This window comes from Hyla sarda, chromosome 4 (genome assembly GCF_029499605.1).
Source record: "Hyla sarda isolate aHylSar1 chromosome 4, aHylSar1.hap1, whole genome shotgun sequence".
NCBI classification, from domain to species: domain Eukaryota; kingdom Metazoa; phylum Chordata; class Amphibia; order Anura; family Hylidae; genus Hyla; species Hyla sarda.
Window position 1 is genome coordinate 18,253,282 of NC_079192.1, and position 19,322 is coordinate 18,272,603.

The 19,322-nt window shown below is 40.8% G+C and overlaps 1 protein-coding gene across 2 annotated transcripts in view; it reads left to right on the top strand.

Annotated features, from left to right (window-relative positions):
• LOC130367588 (uncharacterized) overlaps nucleotides 1-18,981 on the top strand; it is a 74,210-nt gene extending 55,229 nt beyond the window's left edge. Inside the window, exons 4-5 of one of the 2 annotated variants that reach the window (XM_056570098.1) lie at nucleotides 3,044-3,400; nucleotides 17,642-18,981. In XM_056570098.1, coding sequence (XP_056426073.1) covers nucleotides 3,044-3,400; nucleotides 17,642-17,805 — 521 coding nt within the window. In that variant the 3' untranslated portion in view covers nucleotides 17,806-18,981. The remainder of the gene's footprint in view (nucleotides 1-3,043; nucleotides 3,401-17,641) is intronic. The other variant, XM_056570099.1, reaches the window with a different exon arrangement.
• The last annotated feature ends 341 nt before the right edge of the window (nucleotides 18,982-19,322 follow it).

The following is a 19,322-nucleotide window of genomic DNA, read 5'->3' on the forward strand; positions in this document are numbered from 1 at the left end:
TATCGTCATTTGTTATTATATGTATGAATTTTTCAATAAAGAATGATGTTTTTTTCTATTATTTCTCAATCAGACAAATTTTCATACAAAAAGTTTTAATTTTTTTATGTAGTAACATAAAATAAAACCTTTACAAATTGGGTATCATTGTAATCGTATGGACCCACAGAATGAAGATAATGTGTAGAAAAAAAAATCACTGTGTAGAAACAGAAGCCCCTAAAATTTACAAAATGGTGTTTTTTTTTTCCCATATCGCCCCACAAATTATTTTTTTGTTACGCTATAGATATTTTTGTAAAATTATTGATGTCATTACAAAGTAAAATTAGTCCCTCAATAAACAATCCCTCATATGGGTCTGCAGGCGGAGAACTGAAAGCATTTTGATTATTAAAAGATAAGGAGGAAAAATCAAAAGTGAAAACAAAAATAAAAATTCCTGCATCCTTAAAGGGGTATTCCAGGCAAAAACTTTTTTATATATATCAACTGGCTCCAGAAAGTTAAACAGATTTGTAATTTAGACGTGTAGAAGAATGTGAAATGAGCGGCACTCACCACGTCCAGGTAGCGACAAACTTTTTTATATCTTAAAGTGCAGTTAGGACATACAGGTGCAGGGAGACAGGAACGCTGGAAAATCTGTTGATGGTCTGACGAAGTGCGGAAGCACGATACGGCTGTGACCAGTCTACCGGATTTTCCAGCCTTCCTGTCTCCCTGCACCTGTATGTCCTAACTGCACTTTAAGAAATAAAGAAGTTTGTTGCTACCTGGACGTGGTGAGTGCGGCTCATTTCACATTCTTCTACACATCTGATTTATGATCCTGTCAAGGCTGAGCACCCCACCGGAGGTGGCGCTTGTGCACACCTGTTTCTACTAAGGAGCGGTTTTTGGCTGAATGGCTGGCTGTGCCGAACGCTGTTTCTTGTTGCAAGCAAGATTTGTAAATTACTTCTACTAAAAAATCTTAATCCTTTCAGTACTTATGAGCTTCGGAAGTTAAGGTTGTTCTTTTCTGTCTAAGTCCTCTCTGATGACACCTGTCTCGGGAAACGCCCAGTTTAGAAGCAAATCCCCATAGCAAGCCCCTTCTAAACTGGGCGTTTCCCGAGACAGGAGTCTTACCTGGAATACCCCTTTAAGGGGTCAAAAACACATTACATTAACAGATATTTGTTTATTTTTTAACCTTTTTTAATAAATACATAAATAAAAATGTTGGGGAGATTTCTCAAATCCTGTCCAGAGAACCAATCAGATTGCTTCTTTCATTTTGCCTTGTTAAGAATTAAATAAGTGATCTGATTGGTTGCTATGGGCAACTCAGCAACTTTTCCCCTAAACAGATTTTGATAAATTTCCCCCACAGTGTTTATACGCACATGGATGTATTGGAAGAAACCAACAGGATTGGCAACATGGTGCACAAAAATGACACAAATAACTGGCCCACATTAGTCTGTAAATAAATAGACTGTACAGAAAAGCGATTCACTAATTGTTGTAAAAAAAAAAAAAAAACTGTTCATAGAGGATTGTGTTTTTTTAAATACAGTCTGTTTAATTCATATGTGAACTGCAGCTGAAGTTAGCATGACACTATACAGTATAATTATCAAGACAATGTATCCTCAGAAATTGACATATAATGGGGTTTAACTGTAAACATACAGTGACTTTTGTGACATAGCTTGAAATTACAATATTGCAGCTTTACAGCAGCCGCTTACCGTATTTTTCGCCGTATAAGACGCACTTTTTCTTCCCCCAAACTGGGGGGGGAAAGTTGGTGCCTCTTATACGGCGAATACACCCCTATCGCGGCGGTACTTGCGGCCATCAACGGCCGGGACCCGCGGCTAATACAGGACCTCACCGATCGCGGTGATGCCCTGTATTAACCCTTCAGACGCGGCGATCAAAGCTGACCGCCGCGTCTGAAGCGAAAATAAGACTAACCCGGCTGTTCAGTCGGGCTGTTTTCACCGCGGCGGTCCCGAACAGCCCGACTGAACAGCCGGGTTAGTGCTTACAGGACACCGGGAGGGACCTTACCTGCCTCCTCGGTGTCTGCTCTGTGCCGGGATCCCCTGTATGGCCGGCGCTCTCCTTCCTCGTCATCACGTCGGCGTGCGTAACGACGTGATGGCGGTGACAGAGAGAGAGGATACCCAGCCGGCAGCAGAGACGTTCCGGAGCGACAGCGATGGAGCGACATCCAGGGCAGCGGTGACGGGTCCGGAGCGGCGGGGACACATGAGTATTACCTCCTATGCAGTGGTCTTCAATCTGCGGACCTCCAGATGTTGCAAAACTACAACTCCCAGCATGCCCGGACAGCCAACGGCTGTCCGGGCATGCTGGGAGTTGTAGTTTTGCAACATCTGGAGGTCCGCAGGTTGAAGACCACTATTGGGTTCAGAATCTTAATTTTTTTAGATTTTGCACCTATAAATTGGGTGCGTCTTATACGCCGGTGCGTCCTATAGGGCGAAAAATACGGTAAATAGAAAATATAGGCTGATAAGTTCTCTATAGAAAACTGATGTTTTGCTGCAGTGATTGGGTCAGGATGGACAGAGTCAACTCGCTATCATGATTGGCAGGGGGAGGTAATGTAAAATCTATGGCATTTTTTTTCATCTATTTATTTATTTCAGCTGCCAAAAAGAGAATGTAGGAATGGTGGGCCTCGAATAGGCCTACAGTAAATATAGAGAAAAAAAAAAAAAAAAAAAACAGCGCAAACTCTTATTTCTCTTCTACAAATGTATATAAAATTAACCTTTGTTCACTAAAGAGTGAATGATGGCTAGAATCAGACATAAACTCTGTCTTTTTGTAGTCGTACTTACATTCCATCCCTTCCAGCCTCAGCAATAAAGGAATTGAAAATTACAAACTCACACTATATTGGCACAAAAATAAAACCATTATGGCTTTTGTCAGACAGGGGTGAAAACAACAACAAAAAGCTATAACCTGAATTATTAGGTAATAATATGATATTTTGTATTTTAAATTTTTATTTTAGCAGAATCTAAAGATTCAAAACCTAAAGTTGAGCAACCAAAGACAACCTCACCTGACCAAGACGGCTCTGCTACCCTCCGCTGCTCATACCAGTCAGATAGTGACCCTCTGTGGACCGCAGTTTTCTGGAGAGCGGGCAGCCCGGGGGGTATCTATGCCTATCACCCACTGCCAGTGATGGTTGATCCCAGATATAGAGGGAGGACGGAGCTGAGAGGATCGACTGATCTCCATATTAAGGGGGTTAATGATGCCGATAATACAACATATTACTGCTTTGTGATGCTCCGGTTCTGTGTCGGGAATAACATTCACCCAATAATTCGGTATGGAAGTGGGACCAAACTACATGTAAATAGTAAGTCCAAGGAGAACTATTCATAGCTTTTTTTGTTAAAGCAATATATTTCAGATTAGTTTATCTCGTCTGTTGCTTGGTTATGGTCTGGAATAAAATATTATTTTTAGTATTGGGCAAACATGCAGTAAATGCAGCTAAAGCCAAATCTGGCAGCTCAATTGTTGATCGCTTTAGTCTGCATGAATTATCTGCTTCTTTTAAAATGCTCTATTTGTCTGGAAGAGTCCAGGATGACTCCGCTCATTCCTCTACTAAACTATTGGATCATGACCTCTTCATCTCCTGCATGGGCTACTGCAACATCCCCCTCTGTGGCCTCCATCAAATACTCTTCTCTCAATCCATCCTCATCTCCGCTGCCTGAATAATTAATCTCTCCCCTCGCTCCTCCTCTATCTCTCCTCTTTGCCAATCCCTTCACTGCCTACCTGTTGCCCAACAAATTCAGTTTAAACTGTTCACCATGACATACAAGACCGTCCACACCCTGTCCCCTCCATACATCTCTGATCTTATCTCTCGACACCGCCCCTCACGTAAGCTTCAATCATCTCAAGACCTCCGGCTGCGCTCTCCCCTCATCAACATGTCACACAACCATCTCTAAGACTTCTCCTGTGCTTCCCCCATAAAGTAAAACTCACTACCCCTACTTGTCCGGCTATTACCCACCATCAAGACCATCAAAAGCAACCTGAGGACCCATCTCTACAGGTAAGTCTATGACCTACAATAATCCTGCTGCCACTGCACTCAGACCAGCTACTTTCCTAACCTTTCATAGACGACCAGCTGTCCCCTTCACCTACTGCTTCCCTCCCCTCCTGTTTGTAGATTATAAGCCCTTGCTGGTAGGGCCCTCTCCCCCTATCTATTGGTCTGCAATTTACTCTGTATTACATTTACTGTCCCTGTGTTTGTGTCATGTATATTAACCTGTAGCATATGTAAAGTGCCCTGGAACCAAGAGCGTTATAAAAATATGAATATTAATAATAATAACAAAGCCAGTCGTAGATCTCCTAGCACTGTATCCATTTTATCAGGCACCAGGACCAGTTAGTAAATGTATTCAGACTAAAGCAATCAATTGTTGAGCTGTTAGGATCGGGTTTGGCTTTAAGAGGCACTGTCATTATGAAAAACTTTTTATATTTTGTAGTACTACTAATAAGATGACTATTTTAAATTTACATTTATTTAAAAAAAATGTCAATTTAACTAAAAAATAAATAATGAAAATAGTCGCCACTAGGGGGTCATCTATCTTTATGCAGACAGACTACTCTTTAATTTGCAGCATAGTGGATACCGGCCGTAAAGTGTGTTGCTATTTGTTAGGGATATATAGGTCCTAGACACATACAAATTACATATACATGATCAGGATTAGGTGCAGACTAACATATCACTTTTTGGCTATATGACAAGTACACTTTAATTTAGTAATTATTTATTAATTAATTATTAATTTGCACAATGCTCTTAGCAGATTTTAGCTGATTTCTTTATATTTGCCATAAATTTGGATACTGTTGCTTAGGAGTCATGCATTATTTTCTTCTTTATGCCTAGATAAAAAGGAAGTTTCTTTTACTGTACAGCATGTCTCGCTGCTTACCTCAGCCAAGCCACATGGTCAGTTCCTCCTCCCCACTGTAGACCCTGAACATTCCTCTTTGTACTGTTACATGCGGCAGCTCCTGCCACCCCGTCCCCCATAGGGGCCACACGTGAAAGGGCTGTTTCTTTAATAAAGGTCTGTTGTGTCCCTGATTCCTCTCCTCCTCTAATCCCTTTCAGGCACCACCTATATAAGAGCACTCATCACTTCTTCCTTCCTGTGGTGCCTGAGAAATAGGGCAGTTTAACTACTAGCGAAGGTATCTGCTGCTGTTCTGATCTACTGTGTTCCTAACCCAAGCGTGTTACCTGACTCTGCCTCTGTCTGATCCTCCTTATATCTTCCTGATTCTTCAGTGCATGACCCAGGCTGTTGTCAATGCCTCTGCATACTGTGTTAGCTAAATATCACCTTGTTGCTACCAAGTTATTCAGCTCTGCTACTAACACACAGTCAGCTTTACTACATTTGGACTGCTAAATATTGCCGCTGTGCCTCCAGAATTAACTATGCCGCTGTGCCCTCAAAATTAATGCTGCCACTGTGCCCCCACAAGAAGTAATGTTGCTGTGCCCCCAGAATTAACTATGCTGCTGTGCCCTGAGAATTAATATTGCCACTGTACCCCCAGAATTAACTATGCCACTGTGCCCACAGAATTTATGATGCCGCTGTGCCCCCATTAATTAATATTATACTGTACCCTCTAAATATAATACTGCTGCACACTGGGCCCCTGGTATATTACTGCCACACACTATTCCCCTGCGACATTACTGCCACACTCTATTCCCCCAAATACATTTTCGACAAACACTGTGCCCTGTACTGACTAATTGTACCTCTGTGCTCCAGAATTAATGATGTCGCTGTGCCCCCAGAATTAATGAGGCCACTGTGCCCCCAGAATTAAAGATGCCACTGTACCCCCAAAATTAATGATGCCGTTATGCCCCCAGAATTAATTATGCAGCAGTGTCCCCAGAATTAATAATGCCCCAGTGTCCCCAGAATTAATGATGCCACTGTGCCCCCAGAATTAAAGATGCCGCAGTGCCCCCAGAATTAATATTGCTACTGTGACCCAAGAATTAATGATGCCACTGTGCCCCCAGAATTAATGATGCCGCTGTGCCCCCAGAATTAATGATGCCGTTGTGCCCCCAGAATTAATGATGCCGCTGTGCCCCCAGAGTTAATGATACCGCTGTGCCCGCAGAATTAATATTGCCGCTGTTTGCAACAGCAAACATGCTTGGCAGCTACTTTACAAGGAAGGAGGAAAGAATCCTGACAGTTCGATATTGCGCATGTGACGCGATATTGCGCATGCTAATTTTATGGCAAATATGAATGTGCATGCAAATTTTATGGCGCTTAGAAAAAAAGGCAGCAAATATGCGAATTTTGCGAATATGTGACAAATAGTCCTCCATCTATTTGCGAAATATCGTGAATTTGAATATGGCCTATGTCGCTCATCACTAATTTATAACTCCCATAGGGGACTACAACATGCAATCTTCTGATTGCATACACTGATCAATGCTCTTCCATAGCATTGCATAGATCAGTGTTTTCGGCACTCAATTGCTCCAGCCTGGATCTAAGGCATGAAGCAGTAGATCGACGATCGGTCGCCGAGGTTGAAGGTAGGGACCCTTTTTGTGTCCTCTCAGCTGGTCGAGACACGGCGGTTTTACCACGGTGGTCCCGATCAGCTCTGCTGAGCAGTTAGAAAGTATTTTTTTTTTACATTTTAGATGTGGCAATCAACTTTGATCACTGCGTCTAAGGGGTTAATACAGGCATCACCGCGATCTGATCTAGGTGTCGGGACAGATCCGATATGATTATAGAACGGGAGTGGGCACAGGTACGCCCTACGTCCTTAAGAGGTTAAAAGGGTACTTCACTGCCCCAGCATCCAGAACATTTAATTCCGAATGCTTGGTGCGGGCTGCGGGGGTCGTGACTTTACGGCCACGCCCTCGTGACATCACGCCCATAGGCTTGCATTGAGGGGGCATGGCAAGACCTCACAAGGGGTGTGGCCGTGATATCACAATCCCTGCAGCCCGCACTCAGTGTTCGGAATTAAATGTTCTGGATGCTGGGGCAGTGAAGTACCCATTTAACCTCTTAAGGACATATGGCGTACCTGCATGCCCTGCGCTCGCTCCCGTGCTATAATGTAGGATCATTATTAACAAGAGTCCAGAGTGGGGAAGGAGTGATAACAAAAATACACTACCAAACCCCAGTCACCGAAGTTACGGAGTATGAAACCCCTATTAGCTTATATTCCCCCTCCTATGAAATTTTCATTATATGAAAACGTCACTTTTATTCATTATTCATTAAAAGGTCCAAAGGTATATTAAAACACCCGCACTGTCCCTATAATATGGATATCACTCTCCCAAAGGAGTAGTATTGATGTATAGACATCTGCAGAACGTATTATTTGGGACCATATGCTATTAAAACCACAAAAAGCTATATCTCCCCTACATGTTTCATGGTACCAACCACATCCTCAGGGGCTATGAAACATACTAGCACGTGCAAGCTAAGGAGGCTCCTTTTATAACATCCTGAGATCCTTCCCTCAGTGATTAACCAATCAGATGCTGTTATCATTACAGCTATTCACTGGTGGCCAATGGTAACTCACCTTATTAACCAACCAAGTGTCAAAGTATTCCTTCCGGAACGTAAATATGACCAATGAAGGACACAGTGCAACCACGTGTTTCCTGTTATCGTCTTGTGATGTTTACAAAATCTTGCACGTGCGTGCGTACTAAATGCTGCGCTAGATGTCCCGGGCGCAAGACGCGAGAAGTGCCGGACTTACTCGCTCATGTACGCCGACTTAGAAAAACTGAAGCAAAACTATTTCAATGCGCATGCCAGGGCACTTAGACATAATGGCAGGTATTTGCAGACACTATGAATTAAACCTATGCACTAATGCTGTGTGGTAGAACTCCTATAATAAAGATGTTGAATAATTTGTGTTGTTATTAGTGTTCTTATTCATTATTCCTAGTATTAATAATTTACAGAGTTCATAGGAACTACCGGTAAGTATCTGAGGTCTTGTCGTAAACCCTACATTCCCATTTTATTTTCAATAATAGGGAAATATTTATACCATTATATTAAATATTTTGCAATACCAATTATAGGAGTCTGCCGAGGAAAAATAAACCTGTGCTTATTTGGCACCGCAATGCATATTGAAATACTATTGGTAATTAAAGGCCACCAGGGTGATAACTTTAATGAAAACCCTATATCTGTGATGGGTTATTTACACATTGGAATTGCTTCCTATTCCAATCTCCTCTATATGGACACTAAATACATGTCAAAAAGTATAACCCAGTACCAGACAGCTGCCATTTTGATCTGTTCCATATATAAATCTAAGGATCATTTCCTAAGCTGCACGTGGATAAATGGACCATAATGTTAGATAATTTTGATATATAGTCACAAAGAAAAAGAAAAAAGTAAAATATTGGATCAAGATGATACCAAAAAAAACAAGCCTGTTTACAAAAGAAAAAAATGAAAAAATTATATAGATTTATATAAATGCTCCACAGGAGAATCCTTCGTTTAGGCCAAAAGGCCTTCTTGTACATAGTCTATATATCCATCTGAAATCTTCTTGTAATAGAAGTTTGTCCAGATTACTTTTGCATTGGCCAAGGCTTTTTTGGCACACTCCCCAGAATTTAATATAAAAAATATTAGTGCTTTGTAACTCCCGCATATGTCTTGCGAGTGGTGTGTCACTGTTAGTCCGAATGGTGCTCAAATGTTTAGAAATTTTCCTTTTAAAATTCTGTGTTGTTTTACCAATATATAACTTGTCACAGCCACATTTGGCTATATAGACAATATTCCTTGTAGAGCAGTTTATAAATTGTCGAATTTCATAGTTCCGTCCGTCCAGCGGATTTGGTAATACCTGTGTTTTGGGTAGATATTTACAAAAAACATGGGTAACAGCCAACTATTTTACTCGCCGCATCCGCTGGCCGGTCTCTCAATGAAGAGAAGTGACTTCGAACCAGGATGTCTTTAAGGTTCGGTACCCTTCTGAATGTAATCTGGGGCTGAACTCCCACTGCTTGTCTCAGATCCGGATCTTAGTATAAAATTGGCCAGAATCTCCGTGGTATATTATATACTCTAGTACTATGGCCATCATTTGTGCCAATGCACCTAGTGATGGAAGAGGATTTCCCTTCCCTTTTCGAGGTTAACAGTGAACCTCTGTCACTCCTCTGTGCCCTATGTTGGGATTTTCTAATATGAGCCAGAGGATAACTTCTATCAACGAATCTTCTGCATAATTCATCAGATTTTTCCTTGAATGTTTTTGAGGTCGAAGAGTTGCATTTGGCTCTTAAAAATTGACCCATGGCAATGCTTTTCCTTAAAGTCACCGGGTGCCAGCTCTGCCAATGTAATAAACTATTTGTAGAGGTGGGTTTTCTAAATACCTTAGTTTGAATTTTGTTTTCATCATCAATAAGAATAGTAAGGTCCAGAAAATTAATTTGCCTCCCCCCAAATTCAAAAGTAAAGTGCATTCCTATTGTGTTGTGATTCAGTGCTTCCATAAATGAGGGGGAATAGCGTGCTATCCCCATCCCACAAAATTAAAACATCATCAATAAACCTCCCCCAAAAAATAATGTGCTTGGTGTATATCTCAAAAGTCTCAGAAAAAAAAAATTCACTCTCCCACCACCCAAGAAAAAGGTTAGCATAATTTGGTGCACATGTGTACCCCATTGCGGTGCCTTGTGTCTGAAAATAAAAAGTGTAATTGAAAAGAAAATAATTGTGGGTTAACACAAAAGTGAGTAAATCAATTACAAACTCCGTGTGTGCCCTAAAGTGAATGCTACGAGTGTTAAGAAATTTCTTTGCTGCAGTGATCCCCAATTTGTGCCTAACATTTGTGTAAATACTCTCAACATCTTTGATTAATAGGGTAGTGGAATCATTAACAATTAGATCTTGTAGTTTAGTGACAGTATCTTTCGTGTCCTTTAAAAAAGATGGAAGGGAGGTGACATGTGGTGCTAGAAATTGATCCACATAGTCGCTGGCACCCAGTGTAAGGTTATCATTCCTTATGGGTTATCATCCTTACGGGTTTTGAGTATAACATGTTGCAACAGGAGTGACTTTAATTCATTCAGGAAGGGTATTGTATGATCTGACCTCAAAACACGATATTTCTCAGTATCCTCCAGTAAACTCATGGTCATACGCATGTATTCCCTTTGATCCAGAATAAAAATGTTGCCTCCTTTATCGGAGCTTTTGATTACGATGTCATTGCTTAGTTTTTGATCTTCTAGTGCTTGACGTTCTCCTCGAGTACGGTTTGAATGCATCATGTTATGTGCTGGCTTGATCTTCTCTATTTCTCTAGTCACTAAATTGACAAAAGTGTCAATATTCCCATACTGGGAAATAGAAGGTGTTACTCTCGATTTAGGTTTTAAGTTCTTAAAGGGCCTACACATCCCATGGGACCCCCCTCATTCTCTAGAAGAAGATCTTCTAGAGCTTCAAAAGCCATCAGCTTATTATTTGCGTAAAAACAATTTCCGAGCAAAAAGGTTCACGTCTTTTACCCATGTAAATGTATCAAACCTGGGTGTAGGTGTGAATGTTAGACCTTTCTTTAATAGTGTTATCTCGTCAGTGGATAGAGCTCGAGAAAAGAGGTTAATAATCTGCAATTCTGAGGTCTTTAAAGAATTATCACTTAAAACCAACCAAGTGTCAAAGTATTCCTTCCGGAACGTAAATATGACCAATGAAGGACACAGTGCAACCACGTGTTTCCTGTTATCGTCTTGTGATGTTTACAAAATCTTGCACGTGCGTGCGTACTAAATGCTGCGCTAGATGTCCCGGGCGCAAGACGCGAGAAGTGCCGGACTTACTCGCTCATGTACGCCGACTTAGAAAAACTGAAGCAAAACTATTTCAATGCGCATGCCAGGGCACTTAGACATAATGGCAGGTATTTGCAGACACTATGAATTAAACCTATGCACTAATGCTGTGTGGTAGAACTCCTATAATAAAGATGTTGAATAATTTGTGTTGTTATTAGTGTTCTTATTCATTATTCCTAGTATTAATAATTTACAGAGTTCATAGGAACTACCGGTAAGTATCTGAGGTTTTGTCGTAAACCCTACATTCCTATTTTATTTTCAATAATAGGGAAATATTTATACCATTATATTAAATATTCTGCAATACCAATTATAGGAGTCTGCCGAGGAAAAATAAACCTGTGCTTATTTGGCACCGCAATGCATATTGAAATACTATTGGTAATTAAAGGCCACCAGGGTGATAACTTTAATGAAAACCCTATATCTGTGATGGGTTATTTACACATTGGAATTGCTTCCTATTCCAATCTCCTCTATATGGACACTAAATACATGTCAAAAAGTATAACCCAGTACCAGACAGCTGCCATTTTGATCTGTTCCATATATAAATCTAAGGATCATTTCCTAAGCTGCACGTGGATAAATGGACCATAATGTTAGATAATTTTGATATATAGTCACAAAGAAAAAGAAAAAAGTAAAATATTGGATCAAGATGATACCAAAAAAAACAAGCCTGTTTACAAAAGAAAAAAATGAAAAAATTATATAGATTTATATAAATGCTCCACAGGAGAATCCTTCGTTTAGGCCAAAAGGCCTTCTTGTACATAGTCTATATATCCATCTGAAATCTTCTTGTAATAGAAGTTTGTCCAGATTACTTTTGCATTGGCCAAGGCTTTTTTGGCACACTCCCCAGAATTTAATATAAAAAATATTAGTGCTTTGTAACTCCCGCATATGTCTTGCGAGTGGTGTGTCACTGTTAGTCCGGATGGTGCTCAAATGTTTAGAAATTTTCCTTTTAAAATTCTGTGTTGTTTTACCAATATTTAACTTGTCACAGCCACATTTGGCTATATAGACAATATTCCTTGTAGAGCAGTTTATAAATTGTCGAATTTCATAGTTCCGTCCGTCCAGCGGTTTTGGTAATACCTGTGTTTTGGGTAGATATTTACAAAAAACATGGGTAACAGCCAACTATTTTACTCGCCGCATCCGCTGGCCGGTCTCTCAATGAAGAGAAGTGACTTCGAACCAGGATGTCTTTAAGGTTCGGTACCCTTCTGAATGTAATCTGGGGCTGAATTCCCACTGCTTGTCTCAGATCCGGATCTTACTATAAAATTGGCCAGAATCTCCGTGGTATATTATATACTCTAGTACTATGGCCATCATTTGTGCCAATGCACCTAGTGATGGAAGAGGATTTCCCTTCCCTTTTCGAGGTTAACAGTGAACCTCTGTCACTCCTCTGTGCCCTATGTTGGGATTTTCTTATATGAGCCAGAGGATAACTTCTATCAACGAATCTTCTGCATAATTCATCAGATTCTTCCTTGAATGTTTTTGAGGTCGAAGAGTTGCATTTGGCTCTTAAAAATTGACCCATGGCAATGCTTTTCCTTAAAGTCACCGGGTGCCAGCTCTGCCAATGTAATAAGCTATTTGTAGAGGTGGGTTTTCTAAATACCTTAGTTTGAATTTTGTTTTCATCATCAATAAGAATAGTAAGGTCCAGAAAATTAATTTGCCTCCCCCCAAATTCAAAAGTAAAGTGCATTCCTATTGTGTTGTGATTCAGTGCTTCCATAAATGAGGGGGAATAGCGTGCTATCCCCATCCCACAAAATTAAAACATCATCAATAAACCTCCCCCAAAAAATAATGTGCTTGGTGTATATCTCAAAAGTCTCAGAAAAAAAAAATTCACTCTCCCACCACCCAAGAAAAAGGTTAGCATAATTTGGTGCACATGTGTACCCCATTGCGGTGCCTTGTGTCTGAAAATAAAAAGTGTAATTGAAAAGAAAATAATTGTGGGTTAACACAAAAGTGAGTAAATCAATTACAAACTCCGTGTGTGCCCTAAAGTGAATGCTACGAGTGTTAAGAAATTTCTTTGCTGCAGTGATCCCCAATTTGTGCCTAACATTTGCGTAAATACTCTCAACATCTTTGCTTAATAGGGTAGTGGAATCATTAACAATTAGATCTTGTAGTTTAGTGACAGTATCTTTTGTGTCCTTTAAAAAAGATGGAAGGGAGGTGACATGTGGCGCTAGAAATTGATCCACATAGTCGCTGGCACCCAGTGTAAGGTTATCATTCCTTATGGGTTATCATCCTTACGGGTTTTGAGTATAACATGTTGCAACAGGAGTGACTTTAATTCATTCAGGAAGGGTATTGTATGATCTGACCTCAAAACACGATATTTCTCAGTATCCTCCAGTAAACTCATGGTCATACGCATGTATTCCCTTTGATCCAGAATAAAAATGTTGCCTCCTTTATCGGAGCTTTTGATTACGATGTCATTGCTTAGTTTTTGATCTTCTAGTGCTTGACGTTCTCCTCGAGTACGGTTTGAATGCATCATGTTATGTGCTGGCTTGATCTTCTCTATTTCTCTAGTCACTAAATTGACAAAAGTGTCAATATTCCCATACTGGGAAATAGAAGGTGTTACTCTCGATTTAGGTTTTAAGTTCTTAAAGGACCTACACATCCCATGGGACCCCCCTCATTCTCTAGAAGAAGATCTTCTAGAGCTTCAAAAGCCATCAGCTTATTATTTGCGTAAAAACAATTTCCGAGCAAAAAGGTTCACGTCTTTTACCCATGTAAATGTATCAAACCTGGGTGTAGGTGTGAATGTTAGACCTTTCTTTAATAGTGTTATCTCGTCAGTGGATAGAGCTCGAGAAAAGAGGTTAATAATCTGCAATTCTGAGGTCTTTAAAGAATTATCACTTAAAACCTCACCACCTGACACCATGTCGTTCCCACTGGGAGCAAACTCTACTGGCCAATGGTATGTGCAGTCAACGACATGTTCAATATTTGAAACCCCCCCCATGTTGCCCCCTCCCATTGATAACTGGGGGGGACCGGTAGGCCAAAAAAAGTGTCATTGTGGTCTGTGATAAAGGTTGTAAACCTCCTTGTAGGCCCGGGGGCTTCACAGAAGGGTATGTGGCATTGCCCTGTATTGTATTCGAAACTAGGGAATTCTTTCCCTGTATATTCATCATGACATTGGGTTGTTGATGGGATTGTGAAGAGGAAACCATAGAAGTAGAACCATAGGCTCCTGTTCTGGTTTGTGGCTCTGACCATGTTTGGCCATTTCTTGGATTGGCAGTATGCGGTCCTTTCTAATATTGTGGGGCGTATGTTTTCTTATTGTTTCCTTTGCATTTTCCTCTTAGTACTGCCCCTGGAACTACTACTATCAGAGAAAAACTCCTCAGCACCTGAAGTATCAGTATCCTGACGTTGCCTGCTGGGCTGTGAATTGTATTTTATCACCTCGATAGGTGTATGCTTTCCCGTTGGCAAAATCAGTAAAATCTCTGATATACTTGTTATGCTTTTTCTCCCTTAATTAGTTTTTTAAAGATTTCCAGATTTTTTTTTGAGTTTTGTCTCCAAGGTGGCAAATTCTGGATTGTTGACAAAGGCCTAAATCTCCTTTATTTCGTTCTCTAACTTTAAGATATTGTTTCTCGTATTTGCATAGATAACTGATCATCCACAAGGAATTTTCAGTTGATAGCTGTTCCCAGCCCTGTATAAAGGCAATATCGTCTCTATGCAAATTAGGAGTTATTGGAATTCTCAGGCATCTGTAAACAATTTTCTGTTGTAGGTATGTTTCAAAACTGGTGACCTCCCACCAAGATCTCACACAGCTTTTATATGTTTTTGTTAGATTACGAAATGCCTGCTGTATGTCAATCTGGTTCAAAGGGAGATTCTGAGTTTAGAAAACATGGGTTGCTTCGGTATTAAATTGATCCAGGCAAAATTTTTGAGATAGAAAACCCGACATACTGCAGTGTTAGAAATACAAGATTGGTCAATACATAGGGCCTAGCCCTAAACAACTAATTATTAACAAGAGCCCAGAGTGAGGAAGGAGTAATGACAAAAATACACTATCAAACCCCAGTCACCAAAGTGACGGGGTATGAAACCCCTATTAGCTTATATTCCCCCTCCTATGAAATTTTCAGTATATTAAAACATCACTTTTATTCACTTAGCATACTTAGCTTGCACGTGCTAGTATGTCTTATAGCCCCTGAGGAAGTGGTTGGTACCACAAAACATGTAGGGGAGACATCATTACCATTAGGGTTTAACTGTCAATAACTGGTCTTAAACCCACATTCCACACTTGAAGTGTGGAGCCCTAAATTATAAATTCAGGGATTATTTTGACATATATAAGTAAAACCTTGATTCACAGTCTCAGGAATGTAAACACTGAGCAATGCTTCCTGTAAGAATCATATATATATATACTGATGTCCTTTGCAATACTTACAGTATATGACAATGTCACATGTCCTACTGATTACTATATATATATATATATATTTATATATATATATATATATATATATATATATATATATATATATATATAAGCAAAAAGTAAAATATCCAGCACAACAACCTAATACACGGGTGCACACTGCTGTGGCATATACAGAGTATACAAAAAGGAGGATTGCAGCAGCACACATTGGTCAAAAAATGGAGGCTCTTTTTGATCAAAACGGGGAGGTGGCCTCATTTAGGATGGGACCCTAGCACAAATTCTGAGCCTAACACTCATAACCACTCACCTCTGCTGGGCATATAGCCTCTGATTGGGTGACATGCTGGATCCATATACAATTTAAAACACCACCTGTGAGAAAGGGGAGGGGTGCACAGCTAAAGAGGGTGTCATTCCCCCTGTGTAGTAAATACAAGCAAAAAGAAAAATAACCAGCACAACAACCTAATACACGGGTGCGCGCTGCTGTGGCAAATACAGAGTATACAAAAAAGAGGACTGCAGACTGAGGGTCAAAATTGGCACTACTGTGCCTAGTTAGTAAAAGGCTGACATAATTTAGCCTAGAGGGCAAAACACAAGGGTCCTCGTCTGCCCTGGTAATGTCAGGCTCTTGCTGCTTGGTTGGTGTCTGGCTGAGAATGAAAAAAATGGTGACCCCTACCCTTTTTCCCTCTTTTTTTCATTCTCAGCCAAATACCAACCAAGCAGCAGCATCCGGACAACTATTGTTTTGGCTCTCTCCAACCTAAATAACACCAGCTTGTTACCGTCTAGGCCTTAACCCTTGATAACCATTTTATTTGAGAAAAAAAAATGCTGGTCATCGACATAACCCCTCCGAATCCGACATGAAATCCTCCAAATCTAAAGTAGTCCTTTGTATACATGTATCTAAAAGGAGTAAAGTAAAGAAACAAATAATGTGTTAGTATATTTTGGGTGCTTTATCCTGGGAAAAAAGTGCATAAAGCAGTGTGTTTCGCAAACCGGCAGCCTCCAGTTGTTGCTAACCTAGAACTCCCAGCAATCCCAGACACAAAAGGGAATGCTGGGAGTTGTAGTTTTTCAATAGCTGGAGGTTCTCTGTTTGGGAACACACTGTCAGAAAGGGTCTGTTCCCATTATACATTTTTAACATGCCTTTTTAAACAAAAACACACACTATGAACAGAGCCATGATAACCACCCTCATATCTGGCTGTAGCTCTGGTCTGGTCCAGTATAGCCTCACCTCTAGTGATAATGTCACTAAAGGCGGGTTACACCGGACCAGGCCAGTGCAGGAATGAGAATGGTGTTATCGCTCTGTCTAGTGTTGAGTGGCATAGGCCATATTCGAATTTGCGATATTTCGCGAACATATGGATGAATATTCGTCGGATATTTGCTAAATTCGCATATTCGCATTATATTTTCGCAAATGCGAAAATTCGCATATGCAAAAATTTGCATAAGCGGAAATTTGCATATACGGGAATTTGCATATGCTAATTTTCACATATGCGAAAATTCGTACTCCAGTCTCACACAGCAGTATTAGAGCCTTCTTTACACCACACAAGCTGGAAGCAGAGAGGGATGATCACTATGATGTGTACTGTGAAAAAAAAAAGAAAAGAATATTCGTAATTGCGAATATATAGCGCCATATTCGCTAGCAACACTAGCTCTGTCCCACGGAAGGGTATGTATAGCTTTCTGACCTGTGGACTACTTGACTATTAAGGTGGCTGGCAGGGGATAATTTCTAACTTCATATCCTAACCATTTCCCAAGGATGGTGATTAAGTAGATTTTAGCATATATAATGTGTTGTCATGTGTTATATATGGTAAAATCTCATGAATTTTTTTTCTTTTACTAGCACTGCTAAGCAGCACTAGTTAACTCTTTCCTTGCTGGGTCGGAGCATAGGGCTCAGCCCAGCAAGTGATTGCAGTAAATCAGCGAACTAGACAGACCGCTGGTTTACTGTATGTTTTTGCTGGGCAGGAGATATACAATGTGTATATTGTAGTCAGCTCAGCGTGTCCATTGCAGAATCTTGATATACATTCACTTTGTTTTTTTTGTTTTTTTAGGTCTTCAAGAACAAGAACAAGTTCAACATTCCCAAATTCTAACAGTAGCGATTTACCTGGGAGTCAAACACCTCATCATCCTGGCTCTTATGATCTTGGCTCTTTTATATCTGCAGAAAAGGAGCCTCCAATCTGACATTAACCTTCAAACCCTTGAGACATGACTGCACTCAAAATCATAAATCCCTTGTCCAGCGTCACCTTAAAGGGGCTGTACGTTTTTGGACAACCCTTATCTAAATGTCCTGTCAGGGTATAGTCATATAGGACACCATGCTTGGGGCTTCCCTAGAGTGGATAATGTGCATAGTAAACAATGGAAATTATAATTAAAATGCCAGACTCTATTCCACTATGTTTTTTTTTATGTTTTATGTTATTTATATAAAAATAACAGCAGTTTTGGCTTCTTCTCAAGGACTTGATATGCTAGGAATAGATGTAGATGTGATAGTAATGTTGTCTGTGGGAATAGAGATGGATGAGAGGAGAGAGGTTGTTACGCCGAGCGCTCCGGGTCCCTGCTCCTCCCCAGAGCGCTCGCGGCATTCCTTGTTCTGCAGCGCCCCGGTCAGACCCGCTGACCGGGAGCGCTGCACTGACACTGCCGGCGGGGATGCGATTCGCATAGCGGGACGCGCCCGCTCGCGAATCGCATCCCAAGTGACTCACCTGTCCCGGTCCCCGGCTGTCTCGTCCTGGCGCGCGCGGCTCCGCTCCTTAGGGCGCGCGCGCCAGCTCTCTAAGATTTTAAGGGCCAGTGCACCAATGATTGGTGCCTGGCCCAATCAGTCTAATTAGCTTCCACCTGCTCCCTGTCTATTTAACCTCATTTCCCCTTCACTTCCTTGCCAAATCTTGTTGCCTTGTGCCAGAGAAAGTGTTTATAGTGTTTGCCTTACCAGTGTTCCTGACCTCTTGCTATCGCCATTGACTACGAACCTTGCCGCCTGCCCTGACCTTCTGCTACGTCTGACCTTGCCTCTGTCAAGTCCTTCTGTCCCACGCCTTCTCAGCAGTCAGCGAGGTTGAGCCGTTACCGGTGGATATGACCTGGTTGCTACCGCCGCAGCAAGACCATCCCGCTTTGCGGCGGGCTCTGGTGAATACCAGTAGCAACCTAGAACCGGTCCACCGACACGGTCCACGCCAATCCCTCGCTGACACAGAGGATCCACTTCCAGCCTGCCGAATCCTAACAGATGTGCAGGGATAGAATTTTAAGGTGTGGTGTGGGTCTATTGATGTAATTGTATCAGAGTAAATAAAAATACTGTTGGAAGATGTAGTGTAGGTCTAATGTTGTATATGTCTGTTTGGTGTAGTTAGATAAGGGTGCAGCTGGGTAAATGAAAAACTGGATACACTGTCTAACTAATAATGTAGTGTATAGGTTTGTAACAAATGAATCAAACTGTGTCTATGTCCAAGGTACAACAATGTTTTATTTGACTAAATACAAAGTATCAATCAATGGAAGTGCAGGATCCTTGCACTTTCCATATATAGTTTAAAATGATATAAAATAATAAAAATAATCACAAAAATGAATCACATGAACAGCTAATTTAGTTTGACATCATTGGTAGTTAAAAGTGGATTGTAGAGCACTGGGAGTTGATATGAGGGTCTGCAGTGCACTTGCAGGCACTGGAGTCCCCAAACTAGCAGCCCACTGTTG